The sequence below is a fragment of the Rhinatrema bivittatum genome, chromosome 2, assembly GCF_901001135.1.
Source record: "Rhinatrema bivittatum chromosome 2, aRhiBiv1.1, whole genome shotgun sequence".
NCBI lineage: Eukaryota > Metazoa > Chordata > Amphibia > Gymnophiona > Rhinatrematidae > Rhinatrema > Rhinatrema bivittatum.
Window position 1 is genome coordinate 799,651,036 of NC_042616.1, and position 25,811 is coordinate 799,676,846.

A 25,811-nucleotide genomic window follows, 5' to 3' on the forward strand; every position below is an offset into this window, starting at 1 on the left:
GGCTTGGATCACTGTACGGAGATCTTGGGTGTATAATAGAGGTCTGAGTTTTTTCAGGACATTGAGTTTGAAAAAACCTTCTTTAAGTATGGAGTTAATGTATTTCTTCATGGTTAGTTGTTGATCGAGGAGAACTCCAAGGTCCCTTACGAAAGGTTGAGCTGTGGTGATGTTAATCTTGGTATCATTAGACGGGGGGAGGGGAGAGAAATAAGTAGAAGTTCATTTTTTTTGGTATTGAGTGCTAGGTGGAGGTTGGTGAGAAGGGAGTTGATGGCAGCAAGGCAGTTTTCCCAGTGCTTTAGGGCATCAGAAATAGAACTTTGAATGGGGATGATGATCTAGACATCATCAGCATAAAGATAGAATTTAAGTTTGAGTTTGGAAAGGAGCTGGCAGTGGGGTAAGGTAGATGTTGAAAAGGGTGGAAGAAAGCAATGAACCTTGTGGGACTCCTTGTTGTAAGGGATGGGGGGTGGATATGGCATTTTGACAGAGAACTTCCTATTTGAGAGGTAGGATCTGAACCAGGCAAGGGCTAGGCCTGTGATGCCAATGCTTTCTAGACGGGCAATGCTTTCTAGATGGGCATATTGCCTTGGTCTGATCACCAGCTAATAAAAGATAAAGTAATTCTCCTCACCACACAGCAAAGAAACTCACACAATTATCAATCTTTCACATACAGAAAAAAAGATAGAACCAGATATACTTGAAGAAACAATTAAAAATAAAACAAAATTCAATCATGATAATGCCTCATCTTTTTATTCCTGGGAAAAAACAAATCATCAATGAAATAGCAGATACCCTATGCCCAATCCAGAAAACGTCATTCCAAAATGAAGGAAACACAACTAAACAAAAAAAACCTTGGTACAGCGTAGAGGTTAGACACACTAAACTGTCCCTGAGAAAATCTGAAAAGCAATGTCAGAAATGTCACACTACAGAATCCCTAGAAAAATACAAATCCCTATTAACAAAAATACTGTGAACAAATCAACAAAGCAAAAAAAGACTACTTTGCAAAACAGATTCATAGCGTAATATTTAATTCCAAACAGTGGAGGAGTAGCCTAGTGGTTAGAGCAGTGGGCTACGAATCAGAAGACCAGGGTTCGAGTCCCGCTGTCGCTCCTTGTGACCTTGGGCAAGTCACTTTACCCTCCATTGCCTCAGGTACAAACTTAGATTGTAAGCCCTCTGGGGATAGGGAAATACCTACAAGTACCTGAATGTAATCACTTTGAAGCACTGAAAAAAGTGTGAAAAGCGGATTATAAATAAAATAAATAAATAGAACAGTTAAAAACCTAATTAAGGATCCATCCTCCTCCATATCAAATAACTACAACTTTACAAAGAACTCATGCAACGAATATCTTACCGTGTTGTTTAAAAAAAAATCAATAATCTAAAAATACAATTCTCCACCTGCTTACCAACAAAAGAGCCAAAACAAAAATCTGGTCAAACGAAATGGAACTCATTTGACCCAGTATCCAAATTTGAAGTAAACCAAATCATCACAAAAATCAAACCTGCAATCCACCCACTGGACCCTATACCTGCTAAAAACCCTAAAAACAGTAAAAAGCATCATAACTCCAATATTCACAACCATAATAAACCACTCGCTAGCAGAAGGTCTAGTTGCCGCTAGGGCAAAACAAGCTGTGATTAAACCAATCCTAAACATAAAACTGCAGAATCAACGATTGGGACAAATTACCGACCAATATCCAATTTACCTTTCATTGATAAAGTCCTCAAAAGAGCTGTGTTAATACAACTAGAGAATCACCTGGAAGACAATAATATACTATATGCAAACAATTCGGATTCAGAAGATTGCTGAACAGAAACCCTATTCATTTCCTTAGCCGACCCAGTACTACTTGGGTTTGACAACAATGAATCTTATAGACTGGTACTAATGGATCTAATAGCAGGATTCGACACAGTTGACCATACCTTGCTATGTCACCAGCTGAAAGAAATCGGAAGAGACAGAAAAGTTAATGAATGGTTCTCTTCCTTCCTAAAAGATAGAACATTCCAAATAAAACTGGGCAATCAAAATTCTGACACCTTCCCAATCGATACAGATGTCCCCCAAGGTTCGGCACTCTAGACCACTCTACTCAACATCTATTTGCTGTCTATAAGCGCATTACTAGCAAATCTAGGATTCAACTTCTTCCTATATGCACATGACAATTTTATATCCCTTTCGATAAAACATTTGAAAAAACTGCATCATCTCTATCAACACACATGAAGGCAAAAAAACAAAAATTCTCTCAACTAACTCTAAACCCCCAAAAAACTGAAATTGCGTGGTTAGGGAGAGATAATATGATAATCAAACCTCCAACCCTAGACCTAGGAGTTATTAACATTACGCCCTTAGTTCAAGTACGGGACCTAGGAATACAGATCGATGAGAACTTCACTATGAAAAAGCATATAAGCAAATTAATCAAAACAGGATACCCCAAGCTGAGAATATTACATTGGCTGAAACCTTCACTAACATTACAGGACTTCCGCACTGTCGTATAAACTCTAATATCTTCTAACTTAGACTACTGCAACTCCCTATTACTTGGCCTACCCTCAGGTCTACTAAAACCACTACAATTACTTCAAAAAGCCTCTGCTAGACTCCTACTAGGGACAAGGAAATTTGACCACATTACCCCCTCGCTGATAGCACTGCATTGGTATCCTGTACATTCATTATAAAGTATTTACTCTAATCTTCAGTATCATCACCAATAAAAACCCATGCTTATTAGGAGTGTCACTTCAACATTACACGCCACAGAGAACCTTAAGATCACAAAACAAAGGACTTCTAAAGGTGCAGTCTATTCAGAACACACACCAAACACAAATAAGAGAATAAATGTTTCCATAGCAGGCCCCAAGTTATGGAACTGTCTTCCAGAGTCATCACGTCAAATAACAGAAATAAAGAGTTTCAAGTGTGAGCTCAAAACATGGCTCTTTAGAAATGCATACGATTTATCGTAAAATCCCAATAACGTCAATGTCAATACCAGAGACAATGTTAGCTGAGCGAGCAATAAAGACTGAAAGGCGTAAAGTATATTGTTAATAGAATCGGAATCAGTATTTGCTATTGTGTCAATCTAGAAAATGTATGAACAGGTACTGGATTACATATTTACTGATGTGTTGACCTAGAGAATGTATGGATATGAGCAAGAATATGCATATGATGTTGTGTTGAGCTACAATATGAAAGCTCACAAAGTTTGTGAATGTCGAGCAAGAATTTTAAAGCTGACTTTGTAAACTGTTGTGAACTTCTTTTGGAATGACGGTACATAAAACACCCAAATAAGCAAACAAACAAATAAATAAAGTTCACTTTTTGGGCCAAATGCAAAGCAAATAGTTTAACACCATTTGATGTTCATTTAAATATTAATGAGCTAATATACAGACATTTGCATGTGATGCAGCTCATTAACATTTTCCACACATTAAGGGGATTTTTTTTTGTGTTTTAATGGTAACACAAGCCCATGCAGTATCATTAAAATCTCTTAAATGCCATTTTAATACACTTTGATAAATCGGCCTTCTAAATGTATTTGTTTTTAAAAGGCAAGCTGTCTGACAAAATTAGAATCCCTGGCTTGGCAAGACTGCGACAGACCTCAATGGATTTTGACCATTAAAATCCCCTATCATTAGAGCATCTAATTACTTTAAAAAATGCAGTTAAACCTCGTGAAGTACTGCAGCATACAGGGAACAGTGTCAGGGGTCAAAAATTATATTTTACAAACGTCTGACCTTTTTTTTTTTTTTTTAGGATCGCTGTGCAGCAGCAAAGACAAGCAAATGGAAGCAGCAAACTTTCTCTAGACTGCCAAGTCTCTGGCGCTTTCATCTGTACACCACTGATGTGCACAAATATCAGCCACCTTGTCCGAAGCAATGAACAATGGTCCTAAAACTGTTGGAAACAGGATGCTGGGCTTGATGGACCCTTGGTCTGACCCAGTATGGCATGTTCTTATGTTCTTAACTTTCAAGTCTTCATTTAGAAAAATACACTAACATATGTTGGATACACACACACACACACACACACACACACACAGATAAACACAAAAGGAACTGAATTAGCACAGCTTTGAAACTTGTGAGCAGCAGTGCCAATCATCAAGGCCAAGTTGAAACCACAAGATTAGCACTATTGCTGACAAGCTCCAAATCTATGCTAATGCAACACATTTTGTGTACATGTTTTCAGTCAGAAGTTAAAAAAAAAATCAGATGAAATTCTAAAAGGAATGTCAGGGAAAATTCAAGGAGGTACAAAGCATAATACAGTGAAAGAACATAAGAAATTGCCATACTGGGTCAAACCAAGGGTAAGATGATTTACATTTTACAGATTTTCAGATTTGCTTCATCAGCCCCGAAGGTGCTTCTGTAAGCAAAATGAGGAAACCTTGCAACCTCTTGTGAGAATTCGCTCCAGCATGTTTTCACTGAAATCAAGTCACTGTTCTTTAGCTCAGATAGTGCCCTGTTGAGAGAGCTTCCAAGTCGCGTCTCTTGAGAATGGCCCCCACTGACCTCTATCTGCTGAATGGCTTCTTCCCGCTGGCGAATCATCTCCACATCTTCTTCAGTGATTTCTGCCAGCAGGGCTTGGTCCTGGCTCTCACTATGATTTTGCCACATTCCATCACCGCCATTGAAAATCTTTTCGTCGTCAGCCAGATCGGAGAAAGGGACTCTGGGACTCTACAGAAAAAAAAAAGGAAAAGATGCCACAGAGTTTTACATTCTGGCAGAGGGCAGGTTGAATATAGCAGGAACAGATGAATGAAGAGAGGGAAAATAAAATGCAGACCCTGAAACCCTCCCCAAGAAAATCTACATCACATCACAACGGTTGTCAACTTGTGCAATCCGAGCATGTAATCACATGGCTTTTATGCTGATCATAAGCCTCCACAGAACACAGTGACCTTTACATAACCTTGTAATAAAGATGGAACGAGACAGAAAACATCAGTCCGCAGACATACACAGGAAAAATTTCATGTAACACATCCCACAGGTCAGGGTTATTTATGACATCACACTACACAGTGAGGACATCAAGGAACAAAAACTGGTGACAGGTATGTAACAATGTAGGACCCACAGGCAGATGCACAGATCAAAGCAGGTATTAAAGATCAGGCCCATCAAGGAGACCATTCAGATCACTCCAAGCCTGAGCTTCTTTAATGACGTTACAATCCTTACCTTATTACTGGTCTTAAATATGTTAGTAAAGTGGCAAATATATATGCTAAACAATTTTCTAAACCACTGGCCTAGGTACACTATCTGTCTGGAAACTGCCCTCTCTTAATATGGATAAAAGTACACATGGGGTTGCACCATGTGCCCACATTTAGAGGGCAATTTTTCGGGGTGGGTATGGGAAAATGATGTATGCTACTTTTACCTGCACCATAAGAAGGTGTAAACGTCTACAGGTACTTACAACTGCCACAAATTTCAAAGACAAAGCTATGCGCATACATTTTCTATGAACCTCGAATCCAAGCATGTGGGTAAAACTTTTCGGGTCTGGAGGTATAAACTTCATGCACGAAGACCTCAGGCCAGAATAATTCGCAGATGGGAGAGCTTTCTTTCTGGTGTACGGGTGACAGCAGAGACTCCCCTCTCAGAAGAGCTCTCTCCCCCCTCTGGTACTTTACCAGCTGGGGAGATGTTGGAATGCCCCCCTCAGCACAGTTTCCAAGGGTGAGAGGCGGAAAAACAAAAGATACAATTCTTTAAAGAAAAAGAAAAAGTTCATAGCATAAACATTCTATCATTTATTTATTTATTTATTTTTAGGGTTTTTTTTATACCGATTTTCCTGCATAAAATGCATATCAAACCGGTTTACAATGAAACAGAATAAGCAGGAAGTAAAATTCCTTAGTCTAATATATTTAAACGTCAATAATGAAATAATTTTAAACAAAGCAAAAAGCTAAATAACATTAATAAAAGTTAAATTATTAACATAAACATAAATATAATTATATTAGAAGGAGCACAAAGGTTAGCACATAGGGGAGCACAAAGGGGAAAACCCCTTCGTTGCGCGACGCCTGGTGTAATCACGCCGTTAATCGGTTAAGGTGGCCTGGCATACTTATTCATTTGCACAAACATCATAATAACCAGCACCTACTATATAATCCACTGTATATTGCTCTGGGAGAGATTTGACTTTTTATGATAATCAATGATATCTGAACGCAAAGATTGCCTGGAGCAGTTCTTCAATACATCAAGAAGCCAGGAATCTACTGCCATCATTGTTCATCCCTGAAGCCGTGGCCATTTGCTTTGACAACCATATATATCATGGGCTGAATTTTCCTAAAAATCATGGCAGTTAGACAAAAGTAAGTGGAAAAATATTACCCAGTGGCCCCAAACCTGGTTTTGCATGTTTTAATCTTCAAGGAATTTTAGTCAGACCGACAAATTGAAAACAAAGGTACCCAAGTCTAGAAATATTCCTGTATCTTAAAATTCAAAGCAATAGTCCACTAATCAAATTCTGCTGAAGGAGAGGGCAGCTTATTACTTCTCCATAAATTTTAATGGCAGACTAGTTTCAGCTTTTTTTTTTTTTTCTCATTGTGATGTCTCAAAGGTGTATAGCTGTGGCTTAAACAGAAACAAAACTATGAGAGACAACGTGGCTGTCTCATTATTCTGAAGGTCTCCCCATGCTCACTCTACCACATCTACAAGGATTGTTCAAGCTCAGATGAAAGTAGGGACAAGCAAATCACAGGCAGAGTAGAAGACCCGTGGCCACAGACCCAAATAAGTCCATGAAGGAAGAAAAACATTAATACCTTTTAAAAAAAAAAGATTCAAAAGAGCTTCAAATCTAAAGATGTATCGTACATTTGAGATGGTAAAAGTTAAGTAATGTTTGGGATAGGTTCTTATGTGGCAATGATGCTTCATGTAAAATAGCAGCATGTTCTTTCCAGACAGACTGCTTTCTTATCCTACTCTGCCAAATACTGCTAGGAAATAATACAAATCCACATGCCATATCCCTTAAAGGTGAGAACTGTGGTGCTGGCATTAGAATTAAAAACTAAAACCCCACAGTTGCTGGACTTGAATAGCACTGTGAAATCTCAAATATATTACAGATGGGCTAAATCATTATGATCTGTAACAGACACCTTAAATGCCATTCCTAATGAGTCTTTCTTCGCTCATAGAAGAATTTTAATGAAGCACAATCGCCAACTGCAATAATACAAACTCGGAAAATCGTGGTACAAAAGGAAATGTGACGGAAAAGAGGAGTAACTCATGTTCATCCCAATTCTGAGCTTTGTAACACTGAAACTGGTAATTGTGATGCAATAAACCCTATCTGTGGGCAAACACCCAGACAGTGGTCATGCATTTTCCCATTTCCCAATGAACAAAATAATGTAGGCCTTATGGGAAATGTTTTGTTTCACTGGTCAGATCAAAAGTATTATTAGATAGGTCTCAGATAAAATGTTAGGTTTAATGGATATCTGCAATCAAATTAAGCAGATATCATAATTATTCAGTCTTGTAGGTAGGCAAGCAGTAACTTGGCAAGATGTTTCTTTGTCCTGCAGTTCAACAATGCATCAAACTTGATAGATGAGCTCTGTTTAACAACCAAGATCCTGTTCTAGAGACAGCAAAGTTGCTTATCTGTAAAAGGTGCTCTCTGAAGACAGCAGGACAACTCAGATACGCAAGTGCGTAATGTCATCCAATGGCATTGATTTGGACATGCTCTCTGAGTTCAGAAAGACCTACAAGTCTTTACTGAACAAGTGTGGGTATTGCTGCATGAGTCTCTTCATTTTAGCTAAAAATAGTTCAACTCTGCGTAGAGAGTCAGCTTCTTCACCAAACTGTGAATGGACAGAGGTGCTCCCAAGGAAGAGACAGTATGTTGATCACAGAAAGAAATTCAGACTGTCTACGCCTTATCACTTAGAATGGGGAAATGGAACTTTCTATTCATGGATGATAATTCTTTCAGTTACTGCCATGTTTTCATAGTCTTGTTTTTCCTAAGAGTTTCTTTTTTTTACTATTGTCTTTAATGATGGGTAGGCATCCTTTTTGTTACTGGATGGGATGAAAGGAAATTGTCTACATAATTTAGTATCTCCAAAGCTGGCCAGAGACACAAAAATTCATAAAAACTTTTTAAAATAAATCCGAAGCAGGAAGCCTGTGAGGGGGTTTGTTGGACCGTTAGATAATCGAGGGGTTAAATGGGCACTTGGGAGAAAATAAGGCCATCACGGAAAGAATGAATGAATTCTTTGCTTTGATGTTTACTGAAGAGAATGTTGAGGAGATACCTGTACTGGAAATTATTTTCAATGGTGATAATTCAGAAGAAATGAAAAAAATCACTGGAAGCTGGAAAATGTAATAAGGCTGATTGACAAATTAAAGAGTAGCAAATCTCTCAGACCAGATGGTATACACTCCCGAGTTCTGAAAGAATTAAAAAAAATGAAATTGTAAATCTATTACTAGTAATTTGTAACTTACCATTGGAATTGTTTGCCATGCCTGAAGACTAGAGGGTGGGCAATGTAACCTCAATCTTTAAAAAGGGCTCCAAGGATGTTCCAAGAAACTATAGACCAGCGAGTCTGACCTCAGTGCTGTTAAAAAATCATGGAAACTATATTCTAAAGGACAAAATTACAAATCTTGCCTCTATCAATCTACCACATTTTTTGGAGGAGTTAATAAGCATGTGGATAATGGTGAACTATGGAAAGACATTTGACAAAGTGCCCTATGACAGCCTTCTGAGAAAATTAAAAAGACATGGGATAGGAGGCAATGTCCTATTGTAGACTGCACACTGGTTAAAGAATAGGAAGCAGAAAGTAGAACTAAACGGTCATTTTTCTCAGTGGACGAGGGTAAACAGTGGAGTTACTCAGGGATCTGTACTGGGACTAGGACTTTTTAACATTTTATAAATGATCTGGAAACGGGAACTCAAATAAAGTGATCAAATTTGCAGACGATACAAAAGTATTCCAAATTGTTAAATCACAAGCAGATTGTGAAAAATTGTAGGAGGATCTTGCGAGACTGGAAGTCTAGGCATTTCAATGCCAGATTAAAGTTAATGTGGACATGGGAAGAGTAACCCACACTTTAGTTACACAATGTTAGATTCCATACTAGAGAGTTACCTCCTAGGAAAAGGATCTGGGCATCTTAGTGGACAATACTTTGAAATCCTGGGTTCAGTGTGCAGCGGAAGTAAAAAAAACCAAAAAACCAAATGAACAATGTTATGTATTATTAGGAAAGGAATGGAGAATTAACAGTGAAATGTCATAATGCCTCTGAATCTCTCCATGGTGAGGTCACACTTAAGAGTATGGTGCAGTTCTGGATGCTACAACATAACAAAACAAAGCCACACGTGATCCTATATATGATAAAGGTCCTCAAGGACCTACATTGGCTCCCCATCCTGTCCCGCATACACTACAAAACTCTGACCATAATACACAAGTCCATACACACCCACAACTCCAACTGGCTCGACCTCCCTTTCACTGCCCCCCTGTCCACCCGAGCCACCAGATCTACAAACAAAGGCCCCTACATGTCCAATCCCTAAAAATGGCTCATCTCACCTCCACCCGCGACCGTGCCATCTCCATTGCCGGTCCGGCTCTCTGGAATTCCCTACCTGTCCACATGCGCCTTGAACCTTGTGCAATTAAATTCAAAAAGAAACTAAAAACTCTCCTGTTCAACCATGCCTACACAGAATAGCTCTTCCACTTCCACTCCGTAGTCCCCTCCCCCATTCAGGTGACCTTATAATGTCTCCTTATAATAAGGAGACATTCTTATAATAAGACATCCTTATAATAAGGTGACATTCATTGTAAATTTGTAAACTGTTTTCTCTGGTTATGACCTTCTTGTTTTCTCTATTCTTCCTACTGCCTTTGGTTTACCCCCGCCCAGTTACATTCTCCTTGTTGAAATGTATTTTCCAAGCTTTCAGTTATTATGTGAACCGGTATGATGTCCCCACTAATACCGGTATATAAAAGTTTCTAAATAAATAAAATAAATAAAAAGCCAAAAAATAACAAAAGGTATCGTCCGATATAAATCCAAAAAATGCTCTTCACCAACTTAAGTATATTACTGTATATATAGGAACCGCATCAGCAAGCCTGACGACGTGCTTAGTGAAACTCTAAGCCGTCCGGTCTTTTCTATCATTTGCGGTCCGATGGATGTTAAAGGAACACCAACCGGTGCTTGAAAATGAATAATTATTTGTCTATGCCCATCAAGATAGTTTTTTCTTACAGTTTCATTATGATTAATAACTCCAAATATTGACTCAACAGCGGCCGTGTTTCGCAACTCCAGTGTTGCTTCATCAGGAGTCAATGTCAAATCAAAAGTTCTATAGAAAAGAGAAAAGCATATCAGACTCTGTAATATTCAAAATTAATGAAAAAGGTACTTAGCTGAGTTGGTGCAGCAACCTTTTCTGAAGGGACGCCGAGTCTCCATCAATTCTCCAAAAATGCCGGGCTAGAGACCACATCAAACTAGTATCGTAAGTTAAATAGCTCGCTCTTTCGGTGACGTGGTGACGTCACGTTACATCACACGTATCAAATCTCCTTGGTTACCAGACTCTAAGAAGCCATCAGAAATGATCAAAGGACTTCATAGAAAAACAATGAGTTCAAGTGGAGTGTTTAGACCAGCTGGCTTTGCATCTTGATGGGCATAGACAAATAATTATTCATTTTCAAGCACCGGTTGGTGTTCCTTTAACATCCATCGGACCGCAAATGATAGAAAAGACCGGACGGCTTAGAGTTTCACTAAGCACGTCGTCAGGCTTGCTGATGCGGTTCCGATATATACAGTAATATACTTAAGTTGGTGAAGGGCATTTTTTGGATTTATATCGGACGATACCTTTTGTTATTTTTTGGCAGTTCTGGATGCCACATCTTAAAAAAAGATATAATTTCATTGGAAAAGGTACCAATTAGGGTGACCAAAATAATAAAGGGGATGGACTGACTCCCCTATGAGGAAAGACTAAAGAGGCTGGGTCTGCGTAATTTAGAGAAGAGACAGCTGAGGCAGGGATAGAGGTCTATGTAATTATGAATGGAATAGAACAAGTGAATGTAAATCAGCTTTTTACTCTTTCAAAAAATACAAAGACTTGGGGGCACTCCATGAATTTAGTAAGTAGCACGTTCAAAACAAATCTGAGAAAATTATTTTTCACTCAGCATAAAATTAAGCTCTGGATTTCATTACCAGAAGTTGTGGTAAAGGCAGTTAAGTGTACCTTGCTTTGAACAAGTTCCTGGAGAAGAAGTCAATAAACTGTTATTAACCAAGCAGTCTTAAGAAAGCCACTACTTATCACAGTGTGATAGCATGCGCTGTATTTGCTGTTTGGGATCTTGCTATGTACTTGTGACCTGGATTGGCCACTGCTAGAAACAGGGTACTGGGCCTGAATGGGCCCTCTGTCTGGCCCGGAATGACAAGTTTTTTTTATATTGTTATGATTTTGGAGATTAATATTTATCATCATAATGTCTTTCAATTGGAGCATATTTTTCCTTGATTGCTTCTATACTTTCTTTATCATTGTTGATGTGCATCTGATTCTTGTTTGGCTCCATCACTGCTTATTTTCTTTTTATTTATCATTGAAGAGTTTATCGTGGAGGCAAGCAAGATATTTTTTAAAAAATTTTGCCTACAATTTTTTTTTCTTTTCAATTTTATTGGTAACCTTTCTGCTCTCTCTATACAGAGTATTCTATCTTTTGTAGTAAAGAGGAGTTTCCAAAAGGCTTTTTGATCCGCTGGTGTGGGAATGAGTTCAGGAAGATTTATTTTGCTTCTTGAGCCTTGGTTGTAGTCTGGTTTCGCTCTGTTGGTTCTGAGCGATAGGTTTACAGTTTAACAGTGCACTTTATTTATTTATGTATTTATTTATTTTTATATACCGATGTTCGAACTAGTATATCACATCGGTTTACAAGAAATAAACAGAAATGTTTTCAAGCAATGAACACGGATGGATACAGAGGTATCTTACCATAAAATCTTAGGGTAGAAAATGAACATAACATAGTTGGTAGTGTATATGGGGGTGGAGTGAATTGGTGTGACAGCATTTTTTATTTTAATGTGGGTAAAACCTATGGACAATTCAATAGCAAGTATTGTAGCAATTTTCAAAAGCCAGTTAATGCAGGTAAAGTGCATTTACACTTGTAAAATCTAATTTTAAGCGTGTAAATGCTTTCGAAAATCAGGCCCTAAGGTATTTGAGTTATTCTTGTGTACTGAATGTTCGTGTCATTTTTGTGTTCATATTTTATCTTCATTTCTGGGTTTCTTTTTTGTTTCTCTGCTGTATACAGCTTTCATTTGGATGGTTTCTTGAGCCAGATGGTTTTTTTTGTTATTTACATTCATGACAGCTTTTTGAGTTTTCTTGTTGCTCACAGAGACATTATGAACCAAGGAAACCAGGGTTCAAATCCAACTGTCGCTCCATTGCCTCAGGTACAAAAATTAGACTGTAAGCCCTCTGGGGATAGAGAAATACCTACAGCACCTGAATGCATGCACACATGGCATAAGATAGGCTGAACACCTATAAATGTTTGCACAATTTTAAAAGAACGCGCATGTGTGCACCAAGGGGTAGATTTTCAGACCGCGCGAATAGGCGTACTTTTGCTGGCGCATCAGGCGCAAGCAAAAGTACGCGGGATTTTAGTAGATACGCGCGGAGCCGCGCGTATCCGCTAAAAACCGGGATCGGCGCGCGCAAGGCTATGGATTCTGTATAGCTGGCGCGCGCCGAGCTGCGCAGCCTACCCCCATTCCCTCTGAGGCCGCTCCGAAATCAGAGCGGCCTCGGAGGGAACTTTCTTTTGCCCTCCCCTCACCTTCCCCTACCTAACCCACCCGCCCGGCCCTGTCTAAACCCCATCCTTACCTTTGTCGGGGGATTTACGCCTCCCTCTGGGAGGCGTAAATCCCCGCGCACCAGCGGGCCGCTAGCGCGCCGGGACGCGACCTGGGGGCGGGGCCGGAGGGCGGGGCCACGCCCCCGGACCGCCCCTGGCCGTAACCACGCCCCCGGACCCGCCCCGAAACGCTCCCGACACGCCCCCAAAACGGCGCTGCGCTCGGTCCCGCCCCCGACACGCCCCCCTCCGAAAACCCCGGGACTTACGCGAGTCCCGGGGCTCTGCGCGCGCCGGTGAGCCTATGTAAAATAGGCTCACCGGCGCGCAGGGCCCTGCTCGCCTAAATCCGCCCGGATTTGGGCGGATTTAGGCGAACAGGGCTCTTAAAATCCGCCCCCTACTGCGTAAGTGGGGGAATTTTATAAGAGACGTGCTGACAGCAAGCCCTGTTTTCCCAGTTTGTTCCCAGTTCAACCAATTTAGGGATAACACTTCCAAAGCCTCCTAATTTATTAGCCTCTCTTTCCCCCTGTTAGCCCTAACCCTTAGCCTAGATTTTTTTGTGTGTCTGTACTTACATGCCATCCATAGCAGTAATAAAGTTAGGTGGCAGGGGACTCTGGTGTACGCCTGTACACATTTATGCACACATCTCTTGTCTTCCCCTGACGCGCCCACATCCTGCCGCTTTTTCTGAATTTTTGACTCGTGCGTGTACCTAGAGATACGCATGTATGCCGATGCCTTTTAGAATCCATGCGGCATGCACCGGCCCGACTTCTGCGCGTATCTCCTGGCTTTTAGAATTCATCCACGACTGTGAAGGGCTTCAACTCTCCTGTGAAATGTGGCATGCATGCAATGGAGATCCTCAAAAAAAAAAAAAAGTTGTGATTGATTTTATTCAAGAAACCCATTTTCAAAGTGACAGGGAATTTACTCATAAAAGCAAGTATGTTGCTGACTCTTTTTCTGCTTCTGCTAGACTCAAAGAGGGAGTGTATCTTATTGGTAGGGCCCTTCATTTTTGGTTTCTATTTTTCCTGAGAATTTCAATGTTATAACAAAAAAAAATCAGTGGGAAAATGACTGTTATAACAAAGAGGAGAACAATCAGTGGAAGTGTCATTTTTCCACTGATTTTTTTTTTTTTGTTATAGCATTGAAATTCCAAGGAAAAATGAAAACCGAAAACAAAGGTTCCTATGTATTGGCTAGGAATCTTTTGCTAGGTGTTATTAAAATTAGGATGGATGCTATAGGAAAATACATTTTTGTGACAGAGCTGTCACTTAACTTTAGCTTCTGTTTAGGCTCCAAATATCAACTGGACTGAATTTATTTCTGTCTTAATGACCTTGTGTCATTCTCTGAGAGGGTAATTTGTAGGTGGTTCTTTCCCCAGTTCTGAAAAAATGGAACATAGCTTTAAAGAACTGAGGAAGAAGATGTTGCTATTTGGTCATTGGTAGATCTATGAAGGTATTTGCACCCCAATTAAAAAAAAAAAAAGATTTCACTTTTTCCTCACCCTCATAACTTTTACTCAGAGACAGAATTGACGACCATTCACTCTGCTCATGTGGGTTTACTTGATTGTTCAGTACAAACATCAATTGAATTACAATGTACATTAGGTTTCAGAGTTCAAACATTGAGTGTGTGGAAATCGGATGAATGCATATAAAGGATGAGGGTTTGTACATCAATGGCTGATGCTTTTGTCAAGTTTTTTTTTTTAAATAAATAATGATTGAGTTGTCTGGTGATGTTTTATGAGAAACTGCCAAAGCAAAGATAAGCTGATAGCATGGCAATTGCTAGAAAACGCTCCTAAGGGAATCATTGGAGGAGGCTAGGATTGAATTTAAGATGGTTGAATATTGAACAGATACTGTTCCACATATTTAATGGAGGAGCATAAATAGGCTGAGTTAAAATCTATGATTAACATGGAAAGGACTCTATGTAGAAAAAAAGGAATCATTTTATGACATGGGAATTCAGATAGATGGCAGAATTGGTTTCCAAAGACAGCAGGTTTTCAGTTCTCACATGTGGGTGAAATCATCTGATACAGCCCAGACCGTAAAACGTTTGTCAAAGCTTCTATAACTTTAGATGCCTCACTAAGCATGCCCACACATGCTATTATGCCATGCGTCCATGCAGGGACCCCTTCAGTTTGTATTTTAGCAGAAAAACAAAGAAACCAACTTCAAGGGGAGGTGGGAGGATTTCATGAAGACTGACATCCTGCTGTCCTTGGAGGATACCTATTACAGTTAAGCAACTCTGTTGCCCCCAATGAAAAAAAGTGGGAGCAACAATAACAAATGCCAACGGGCACAACAATATTTTTGTTGGCAACTAGTCTTTTTTCCCCATAACTACCTTACTGATAAGGAGCAGCCTGAAACAAAAACAGGCCCTAGGTGGGAAGAGAATTGAGTTCTACACCTTAAACAAATTCCACAGGACAGACAGGGCAAATCTATTGATTCGGCCATCCCTGATCAAACAATGTGTGGAGCAAACACCACATTGTAGTCTTGCAGAACTCTATGAGGACCGACTGCAGGTGAACCACAGCCACTACCATGGCTTGGAGAGAGTAAGCCTTGACACGGCCCACCAGATTCATGCCCGCCTGGACCTAACAAAAGGAGATGCAATCTGCTAGACAAACAGATAACATCTGTTTGGCAACAGCTATCCACAGTTTGCTGGTATGAAAAGAAAAAGTTGGATGGACTTTCTATGGGCTCCACTGAGGTCAAGGCTCTCTTGCAGTCCAAACTGTGCACCTTGATGGACATGTGAACTGGGAAAGAATGTTAGGATGATTGACTGATTAAGATAGAATTCTGAAAATACCTTAGCCAAGAACTTCTGATGGGTGTGTAAGATCATCCTACAATGATGAAACTTAGTATAAGGTGGTTTAAGTTACTAGAGCCTGAAGCTGAATGACTCTGTATGCTGAACAGACTGCCACCAAAGGGAGCGCAGTGGCTCAAAAGGAGCTTTGATCAGCTGGGACAGAAACATATTGAGCTCCCAAGACACAGCAGGAGGCCTGATGGGAGGCTTCAGATGAAGCAGGTCCCACACAAACCAGACAACTAAAGGTTGTTCAGAGATGGGTTTACCTTCTACACTGTGATGGAAGGTGCCAACAGCACTAAGGTAAACTCTTATTGAACTGATCCTAAAACCAGACTCAGATAAACGTAGAAGGTAATCAAGCAGTTTTTGTGTGGAGCAGGAGAAAGTATTTAGGGTCTTCTGCTCACACCACAAAGCAAACCTCCTCCACTTACATCCCTAAGACTTTCTAGTGGAATCTTTTCTTGAAGTCAAAAGAACTTGAAACACATCCTCTAATAAATCAAGTGATTGCAGGATCAACTTCTCAACATTCAGGTGCTGAGTACCAGGGACACGACATTGGAATGGTGCAAACTGCCCTGATCCAGAGTGATGAGATCTGGGGGTTACCTGATGGACATCTTCCTGAGGAGAAGGAACCAGATCTATCACGGCCAAAGGGGAACCATGACTATTAGAGTTTCTCAGTCTTCTCTGAGCTTCAGCTGAGTCTACACGATTAGAGGTATTGGAGTATGTACGTACAGCAGGATCTTGCTCCAATCTAAGGCAAAGGCAAAGGCATCAAGGGGTAAATTTATTTGCTGTTCTGAGGAGATACAAACAAAGCCAGTGTGGGTGTGCCCCCGCTGGAGGAATATCTGGTTTGCTACTCCCCTGTTCAGGTGCCATTCTTAGGGTTCCAAGGACTGACTCAATCTGTCCACCAGGACATTCTCCACACTTACCATGTATGTGGCCCTGAGAACCATCCTTTGACAGATATCCAAGTCCCACATCTGGCCAGCCTCCTGACATAGGAGGTATGGATCTTGTGCCTTCCTGCTTGTTGATGTAATACATCGCAACCTGACTGTCCCTTTGAACCAGGATGACCTTGTTGGACAAAATCTCTGAAAGTCTTTAGAGCATACCAGATCGCTCTTAGCTCTAGAACGTTTATTTGATAGAACTTCTCTTGAGCAGACCAAAGATCCTGGGTGCAGAGTTGCTTTACATAAGCTCCTCAGCCCAGGTTAAATGCGACAGTAGTAAGGACAATCTCGAGCATTTTGGAAGGGGATGCCCCTTTCCAGATTGGAATTGTTGCGCCATCAGGCTAAGTAGTCCCTCAGCAGCTGTGTAATATGGATGCTGTCTTGAGTAACCTGCAGCCATTGTGATCCAAAGGCCCACTGGGATCATCTCATATGGAGGTGTGTCCCATGTGAGTGACATGTACTGTTTATGCCGATGTCTGCTGTCTCATCTGGATTCTTTCTGCTGCTGACATCAGGGTGCTGGCCCTTTGTTGTGGAAAGAAGGCTTTTGCCTGAGTCATGTTCAGCAGAGCTCTGATAAACTTCAATTGAGGAGACTTGCAAAGGTTGATAATAAACCATAGTAACTCCAACATGTGCATCGATTCCGCACTATGGTGTATCTTATGTTCTTATATAACGTACAAAGTTTCCTTTCTGGATCTGGCCGAGAGTCCATCAAGCCCAGCATCCTGTTTCCAACAGTGGCCAATCCAGGATACAAGTACCTGGCAAGTACCTAAACATTAAATAGATCTCATGTTACGATGCCGGTAATAAGCAGTGGCTATTCTCCAAGTCAACATGATTAATAGCAGTTTATGAACTTCTCCCCAGGAACTTATCCAAACCTTTAAGCCCAGATATAATGACTGCCTTATCTACATTCTCTGGCAATGAATTCCACATGCGTTGAGTGATAATGAATTTTCTTCAATTCTGGCCAAGATAAATCACATCTACCTTCTTACTGATGGCGGATTCTCTCACATCCTCATTTGAACCTCCTGAAATATTGCGTGGACTGGGACTTTCACGATATCCTTAGGCGGCTCCATGAAATGAAGGATGTCCAGCATTTTGTTTCTAGCCTCATCCTCAATCTTTAAAGTAAATGGAATAGTCTCAGCCATTCTCTGGAGAAAATCTGTGAAAGTCCTCTGGAGGGGACTTTCTGTGAAATCTGTGAAAGTCCTCTGGAGGGGACTTTCTTCTCAAATGGAGCTGGAGGGAAGACCTGTCAACTCCTTCTCTTCATTCATAGCCATAACTCCATGAGTACTCAGAATCCAATTCCACATGGTTTGCTGGAGATGAGGATTTTTTAGGTGACCAATCCTCAGCCAAACTCCCTGTGAGAGGTGCAATTGAATCCCAAGATGTCTCAACAGCCTGGGGAAGCTTCCTTCCCCAAGGAATTGGAGATTAGCAATATGGAAACAGGCATCGATGTGATGCCCCTTTGGAAATCAGCATCAGCCCCGGCACAAAAACCAATGACAGTGCCTCACTGCTGGGCAGCCAAAGCAAATCAAGCAGCGACTGAAAGAGGGCTCGTGGCAGCCCTGTTGCCTCAATGTCATGGCACTCAAGTTCTGTAGATACTTTTCCAAGGCTTGCTGGATCTTCTTCTCCAACTCCTCCTGAATGATAGTGGAAGCAAACATCGACTGGGATGGAGGGGTGACCTCCTCAGAACTGAGAAGTGTTTCAGTGGCTGATACCAGGACCATTGGAAGTTTTTGTGAGTCCTGAGATATTTGAGAGGATAAGCTCTCCTTGCCATGGGACCACTTGTGGGGAGGAGAGAGGGGTCTTGGCAGGTGCCAGACTATCCCCGCTCCTGGCATCAGGCTTCAACATAGAACAATGTTTCTTCAGCTTCCCTTGATGCCCAGCATCAGAACTCCTCAATGCTAGTAAAGAGGCTAAACCCAATGCTTTCTTCAAGCAGGAAGAGCCAGACAATGGCCTATCTCTGGGTTTTCTATCAACCATGATACTGAGGAAACTGACAGCCCCCCCAATACTGATGCTGCCTTCACCGAATTACCTCCAAGGTCCTTCGATGTCGATGCCTCCAATTCTGAAGCTGGTGTACCAGTCTTCTAGTATCCAAAATGTTTTTCTATCAGTTCCAACCAGGTTGGCAGCCTCAGACATTATGTGATGCACCCATGCACAGAATACATCTATCATGGGGTCCATGATAGACAACATCCTAATGCACCGGGCAGAACTGCTAGACATATTTGACTAAAAAAGAAGGGAGTAAAGTCAAACTCTATGGCAGCGGTGAGTGATGCACTCCCAGACATCAATGGTGCACTGCCGTGGAACAAAGACAAGAACAAAAACTTATAGAAACACTTGAAAAACCTACATAAGATTTGCCATACTGGGTCAGACCAAAAGCCCATCAAGCCCAGTATCCTCTTTCCAACAGTGGCCAATCCAGGTCACAAGTACCTGGCAGGATCCCTTAGGGTAGATAGATTCCATGCTGCTTATCCCAGGGATAAGTAGTGGATTTCTGCAACACTACCTTAATAAGGTTTATGGACTTTTCGTCCAGGAACTTGTCCAAATCTGTTTTAAATGCAGCTACACTAATAGCTTTCACTACATCCTCCGGCAACAAATTCCAGAGCTTAATTATGAGTTGAGTAAAAAAATAAATAAATTTCTTATTAGTTTTAAATGTATCACCTAGTAACTTCATTGTGTATCCCCTAGTCTTTGTACTCTTTAAAACAGTAAACAACCAATTAATGTTTACTTGTTTTACTGCATTATTTTATAGCCCTGTATCATATCTCCCCTCAGCTGTCTCTTCTCCAAGCTAAAGAGACCTAACCTATTTAGTCTTTCCTATCAGGGAAATTATTCCATCACCTTTATCATTTTGGTTGCCCTTCTCTGTACCTTTTCTAATTCTGCTATATCGTTTTTGAGATGTGGTGACCAGAACTGAACACAATACTCAAGAAGAGGTTGCACCATTGAGTGATACTGAGGCATTATAATATTCTTTGTTTATTCTCCATTCCTTTCCTAATAACTCCAAGCATTCAATTTGCTTTCTTGGCTGTTGCTATACACTGAGCAGATATCGTGTATTATGAACCATGACGCCTAGACCCTTTTCCTGAATGGAGGCTTCTAATGTGAAACCTTACATTGTGTAGCTATAATTTAGGATATTCTTCCCTAACAGCATCACTTTGCACTTGTCTACATTAAATTTAATTTGCAATTTGCATGCCCATTCTCCCAGTTTTGAAAGGTCCTCTTGCAATTTCTCACAATCCTCTTGTGATTTAACAACTTTGAATAATTTTGTGTTACCGGCATATTTGGTCACTTCACTCGTTTTTCCCTTTTCCCAGTCGTTTATAAATATATTAAAAATCATTGGTCCTAGAACAGATTCCATAGGGAACTACTGGGTAACAAAACCCTGGGCTCCACAATAAACAATCCTGCTGACCAGAAAAACTCCAAATGCCTCTATTCAGGTGAAGTGAAGCAAAATATTGCCACCTGAGGGCTCCACAGTATTAGAGAGACTAAAGGGGCCCTCATGAGGATGGGTGACATAATGGCATGAATGAGCACGATGAGTGAGGTACACACAAAGTTCTAGAAACTTTGAAATGTTTTTTTGGGCCGGGCTCCATCAGATGATGTCACTCACATGTGAGGACTGCCATCCTGCATGTCCTCAAAGAAAAATTGTTAGTGCATACGATGAAAGCATCAGTAATTTTGAATTTTGTAAAAGTGATCAAGACCTCAACAGGGGAGATTGCTTGTGATACCAGAATTATTTGTGAACCTTTTCCAGAGTATTATACATCTTTTTATTCTTCTGAATTAGTGGCCACTGAAGTTGAAATTGTTACATTTTTGCATGCTCTTGATTTACCTGCATTGCATACAGATGTTTCCAAAAGCTTAAAGATTCTAATCTCTTCTCAAGAAGTTGCAGATGCAATTTATGCTTTGAATTGTGGAAAGAATCCAGGGAAGGTGGTCTTCCTCTCTTGTTTTACAAGACCTTTTCCAATTCTTTGGCCCCCAGTATAACAGTGTTTTGAAAGGAAGCTCCCTTGCAGTCTTCACTTCTAACCTGTATGTCTGTCGTATATGAACTGGGCAAAGATCCTAACAGACCTATTTCGCTCTTGAATTAAGATAACAAAATTCTAGCTAATATTTTGACTTCTAGGGTTGAATGCGTGCTCCCATCTTTTATTCATAAAAATGAGACTAGTTTTAACAAGGGGAAAGATGGAGGGATTACATAGGCACACATTAAATTTAGTGATTCAGGCTTGTAATACAGATGAGGAGACAATACTAGTGTCACTGAATGCTAAAAAAAAAAAAACTGTTCAATGGGGTAGCCTTATTTGTACTTATCCTTTCAGTGTTTATGGATTTGTGGGGGAACTTTTTTGAAGAGGGTTAAGTGTCTTTATCTAAAGCTCAAATTATATATCTTAGAGATTCCCTCTAAATGTAGGTAAGAGGCAAGGCTATCCCCCCTTTCACTCTTTTGTTTGCTTTAGATATTGAGCCATTTCTTGTTGTAATTAGAAAGAATCGTGATTTTTCAGGTATTATGGGAGTGACAGTAGTAGGATAGCCCTATCTGCTAACCATGTGCTTCTTTATATTAGGTACCCAGATCGCATGCTGACGATAGTGATTGAGGCTATTAATTTGTTTGGCAGGCTATTAGGATATAAGATAAATGAGCATAAAACAAATTCTTGGAATTCAGATTGATTTAGACATGAAAAGGAGGGTGCAGGCTACTTTCCCTTTTAGGTGGAACAATAATTCAATTAAATATTTCGGTGTGGTTAAGCCATATAAATTAGAAAAGCTACATGCATTTAAATGTGTTCCCTTACTCAATAAAGTGAAGCAAGATGTGAAAGTATGGACACCATTCAAAATTTGATGGCTTAGCAGTATTGCTTCCATAAAAATGAATGTTCTTCCCCGATTTATATTTTTATTTGAAATGCCACCAATTACTATACCTGATGGGGTTTTTTGGTTTGTTTTTTTTAAGAAAGTTTAAAAATGATTTCTGATTATTTGGCAGGATAAAAAACCTAGGGCTAAATTTAATGTCCAGACAGTTCAGAAAGACAAGAGAGGACATGCACTACCAGTCTTTAAAATGCTTTATTGGGTCATATTAATGAAAAGTGCAGTTTTCTGATAAGCACTGGATCCCAATGAAAAGAGAATGTTAATACTGGATAAGAAACTTGCCAAACTATCGTGGGCCTAAAACCCCCCCTAAAAAACAAATGCATGTTTTTTACCCTATAGTTTTCTCCATTTTGGATGTGTGGTCTCTTCCACTTTCTCTGCTTTGGAATATCTTGACCTTTTCTGATCGCTTCTCTAAACTGAATTTCTCCTAATGGAGTAAATTAGGTCTATTTAGGGTAGGTCGGCTTCTTGACAATTCATTCCTTTCTCTGCAAGATAGTAAGAGAAAATTTAAGTTTAATAATATTTCAGTTTTTCAGTACTTAAATTTGAAAGGGTTCCTTAAATATCCTTTTAAATTAATGGATGGTAAAGGACTAATGTACTTTGAAAAATTAGAATCTAATGTGCCGGGGAATAAAAGTTTAATTTCTAGCATTTACAAGCTGTATATGGTTGCAGGCCCAGATAAGATGAAAAAATATAAAGAGGACTGGGAAAATAATTTTGTGTTTTAAGAGTGGAGGACTAGAACAATATTTTTCTCAAGTTCCATAAAGAGAATTCTATTAGTGTTTCTATTCAGAAGAATGGGTATAAGAGGTTTTATAATCCTGAAAAAAATCAATAAAAATGGTGGTCAAAAGGAGCTCCTTTACTGGAGATGGTGCAGTGAAAGAGGTACTTTTATCCATGTTTGGTGGTTATGTCCTGTCCTCAATATTTTTGGTTGAGGCCATGTTGTGGATTCACAAAATAACTAAGATTAAACTGCCAGTAAACCCAGTGATTTATTATGTTGAGCAATAGGCTAAATTGTTTTTATGTCTACCACTTCCAAAGGTTCCATTTTGATTTCTGAATTGCTGGAGGCTGTGTGATGCCTTATTGTACTTCATTAGAAGTCCTAATCTATGCTTCCTCTTCTTTCCTGGTTCTAAAACTTATGGCACATCCATGCCATGGGAAAAGCAAAATGTTGCTTACCTGTAACAGGTGTTCTCACAGGACAGCAGGATGTTAGTCCTCACATATGGGTGACATCATCAGGATGGAGCCCAATCACAGAAAACTTCTGTCAAAGTTTCCAGAACTTTGACTGGCCCCTACTGGGCATGCCCAGCATGGCACCAACCCTGCAGCCAGCAGGGGTCCCCCTTCAGTCTTATTTGAAAGCTACAGGCAGTGCTGAAAAATAAAATAAAAAAACATTATGAACCCAACACCGCAGGGTGGCGGGCAGGTTTCGTGAGGACTAACATCCTGCTGTCCTGTGAGAACACCTGTTACAGGTAAGCAACATTTTGCTTTCTCACAGGACAAGCAGGATGGTAGTCCTCACATATGGGTGAGCACCGAGCTGAGGATGTCCAAACGTGCACCAAATGTACCCAGAGGGGTGCAACAAGCACAGCAACTGGGGTGGAATTTGGCAGAGGGCATCCTGAACCCCACCGGGCATGCGGAAGGGTGTTGGTACATCACGTTGTAAATAGGTTACGCAGGACAGACTGGCCGAAGATGGAATCTTGTCTTCCGGTTTTGTCCAAGCAATAGTGGGCTGCAAAGGTGTGGAGAGAACTCCAGTGGCAGCCCTGCAAATGTCAGGAAGCGGCACAGAGCGTAGGTGTGCTACTGAAGTCGCCATGGCCCTCACAGAGTGCGCTTTAACACAGTCTTGAAAAGGAATGCCTGCTTGTTGATAGCAGAAGGTTATGCAGTCCGCCAACCAGGAGGAGAGAGTCTGCTTACCCACAGGTCCCCCTAACTTATTAGGGTGAAAAGTGACGAACAATTGAGTGCTGTCTCTGTGGGCTGTGGTACGGTCTAGGTAAAACGCTAGAGCCCGTTTACATTCAAGTGTATGCTGAGCCTGTTCTCCTGGGTAGGCATGGGGCCTTGGAAAAAAGGTAGGTAGTATGATGGATTGGTTAAGATGAAAATTCGAAACTACCTTAGGTAAGAATTTCGGGTGAGTGTGGAGTACCGCCCGGTCCTGCAGAAGTTTAGTGTAAGGCGGATAGGTAACTAGGGCCTGCAATTTACTAACTCTGCGAGCTGAAGTGATAGCCAAAAGGAAAATCACTTTCCATGTGAGATATTTGAGGTCACAGGAGTGAAGAGGCTCGAAAAGTGGTTTCATGAGCCGACCCAGAACTAGATTAAGGTCCCAAGAAGGGGCCGGAGGACGTAGTGGAGGCTTGATGTGAAGCAAGCCCTTCAAGAAACGTGTTACCAGGGGGTGTACTGATATAGAAATATCCCCTACACCTTTATGGATGGCGGCTATCATGCTAACATGCATTCTAATGGAGGAAGTCTTAAGAACTGACTCTGATAGCTGTCAAAGATAATCCAAAAATTTTGGGACTGGACAGGAAAAGGGGTCAAGGGACTGAGAATAGCACCATGACATGAACCTTTTCCACTTGTAAGAGTAAGCTTTTCTCTTGGAAGGCTTCCATGAAGTAATCAGGACACGGGAAACTGGCTCAGAAAGGTTAAGTGGCTGAAGGATTAACCTTTCAACATCCATGCCGTCAGGGACAAGGTTTGAAGACTGGGATGTCGTAGGCACCCATCGTTTTGAGTGATCAGAAGCGGGTCCTTTCCCAAGGGAATGAGCCTGCAGATGGAGATGACCTGAAGTATTTGAAACCACACTTGGCGTGGCTAGTGAGGTGCTATCAGGATCATGGTTCCCTTGTCCTGACGCAACTTCACGAGAGTCTTCGAGAGAAGAGGGAGTGGAGGGAATGCGTAGAGCAGACCGTTTGCCCAAGAGAGGGAGAATGTGTCTCTGGGTTGAGAAAGATTGGTGCGAATGAGAGAGCAGTAGTTCTCCACTTTGTGGTTCTGTGGGGACGCAAAGAGGTCTATCCTAGGATATCCCCATTGTTGGAAGATGGAGTCTACTACCGAGGGGTTGAGAGACCACTCGTGCGGTTGAAACACACGACTCAGCTTGTCTGCTAGGACATTGTCCACTCCTGGCAACCAGGTGGCTCTGAGGTACATCGAACAGGAGAGAGCTTCCGCCCAAATCTGCGCAGCTTCCTGAAACAGAAGGAAGGAGCCTGTGCCTCCTTGTTTGTTGATGTACCACATGGCCACCTGGTTGTCCATCTGAATCAGGATGACTTGATTTGAGAGGCGATCTTGAAAAGCCCTGAGAGCATATCTGATTGCTCGAAGTTCCAGGAAATTTATCTGGTGTTTGGCTTCCTCTGGAGACCAAGAGCCTTGTGTCTGCAGATCGGCTACATGGGCTCCCCACCCAAGGTTGGAAGCATCGGTGGTGAGAATAATTTGAGGATTTGGAACCTGGAAGGGCAATCCATGGAGGAGATTGGTCTGATTTTTCCACCAGGCGAGAGACAGATGGAGTGAGTCGGTGACGTGGACAATGGCCGACAGAGACTGAATAGCTTGAGTCCATTGAGACCTCAGAGTCCACTGCATGAGTCTCATAGCCAAGCGGGCCAATGGTGTGACATGGACTGAGGACGCCATGTGTCCCAGGAGGAAGAGAAATTGGCAT

The 25,811-nt window shown here is 41.0% G+C and overlaps 1 protein-coding gene across 6 annotated transcripts in view; it reads right to left on the reverse strand.

Moving 5' to 3' along the window:
- LOC115085754 overlaps positions 1-25,811 on the reverse strand; it is a 1,125,639-nt gene that overhangs the window by 168,420 nt on the left and 931,408 nt on the right. For all 6 annotated transcript variants that reach the window (XM_029592129.1, XM_029592132.1, XM_029592131.1 and 3 more), the window contains one exon: positions 4,627-4,797. In XM_029592129.1, coding sequence (XP_029447989.1) covers positions 4,627-4,797 — 171 coding nt within the window. The remainder of the gene's footprint in view (positions 1-4,626; positions 4,798-25,811) is intronic.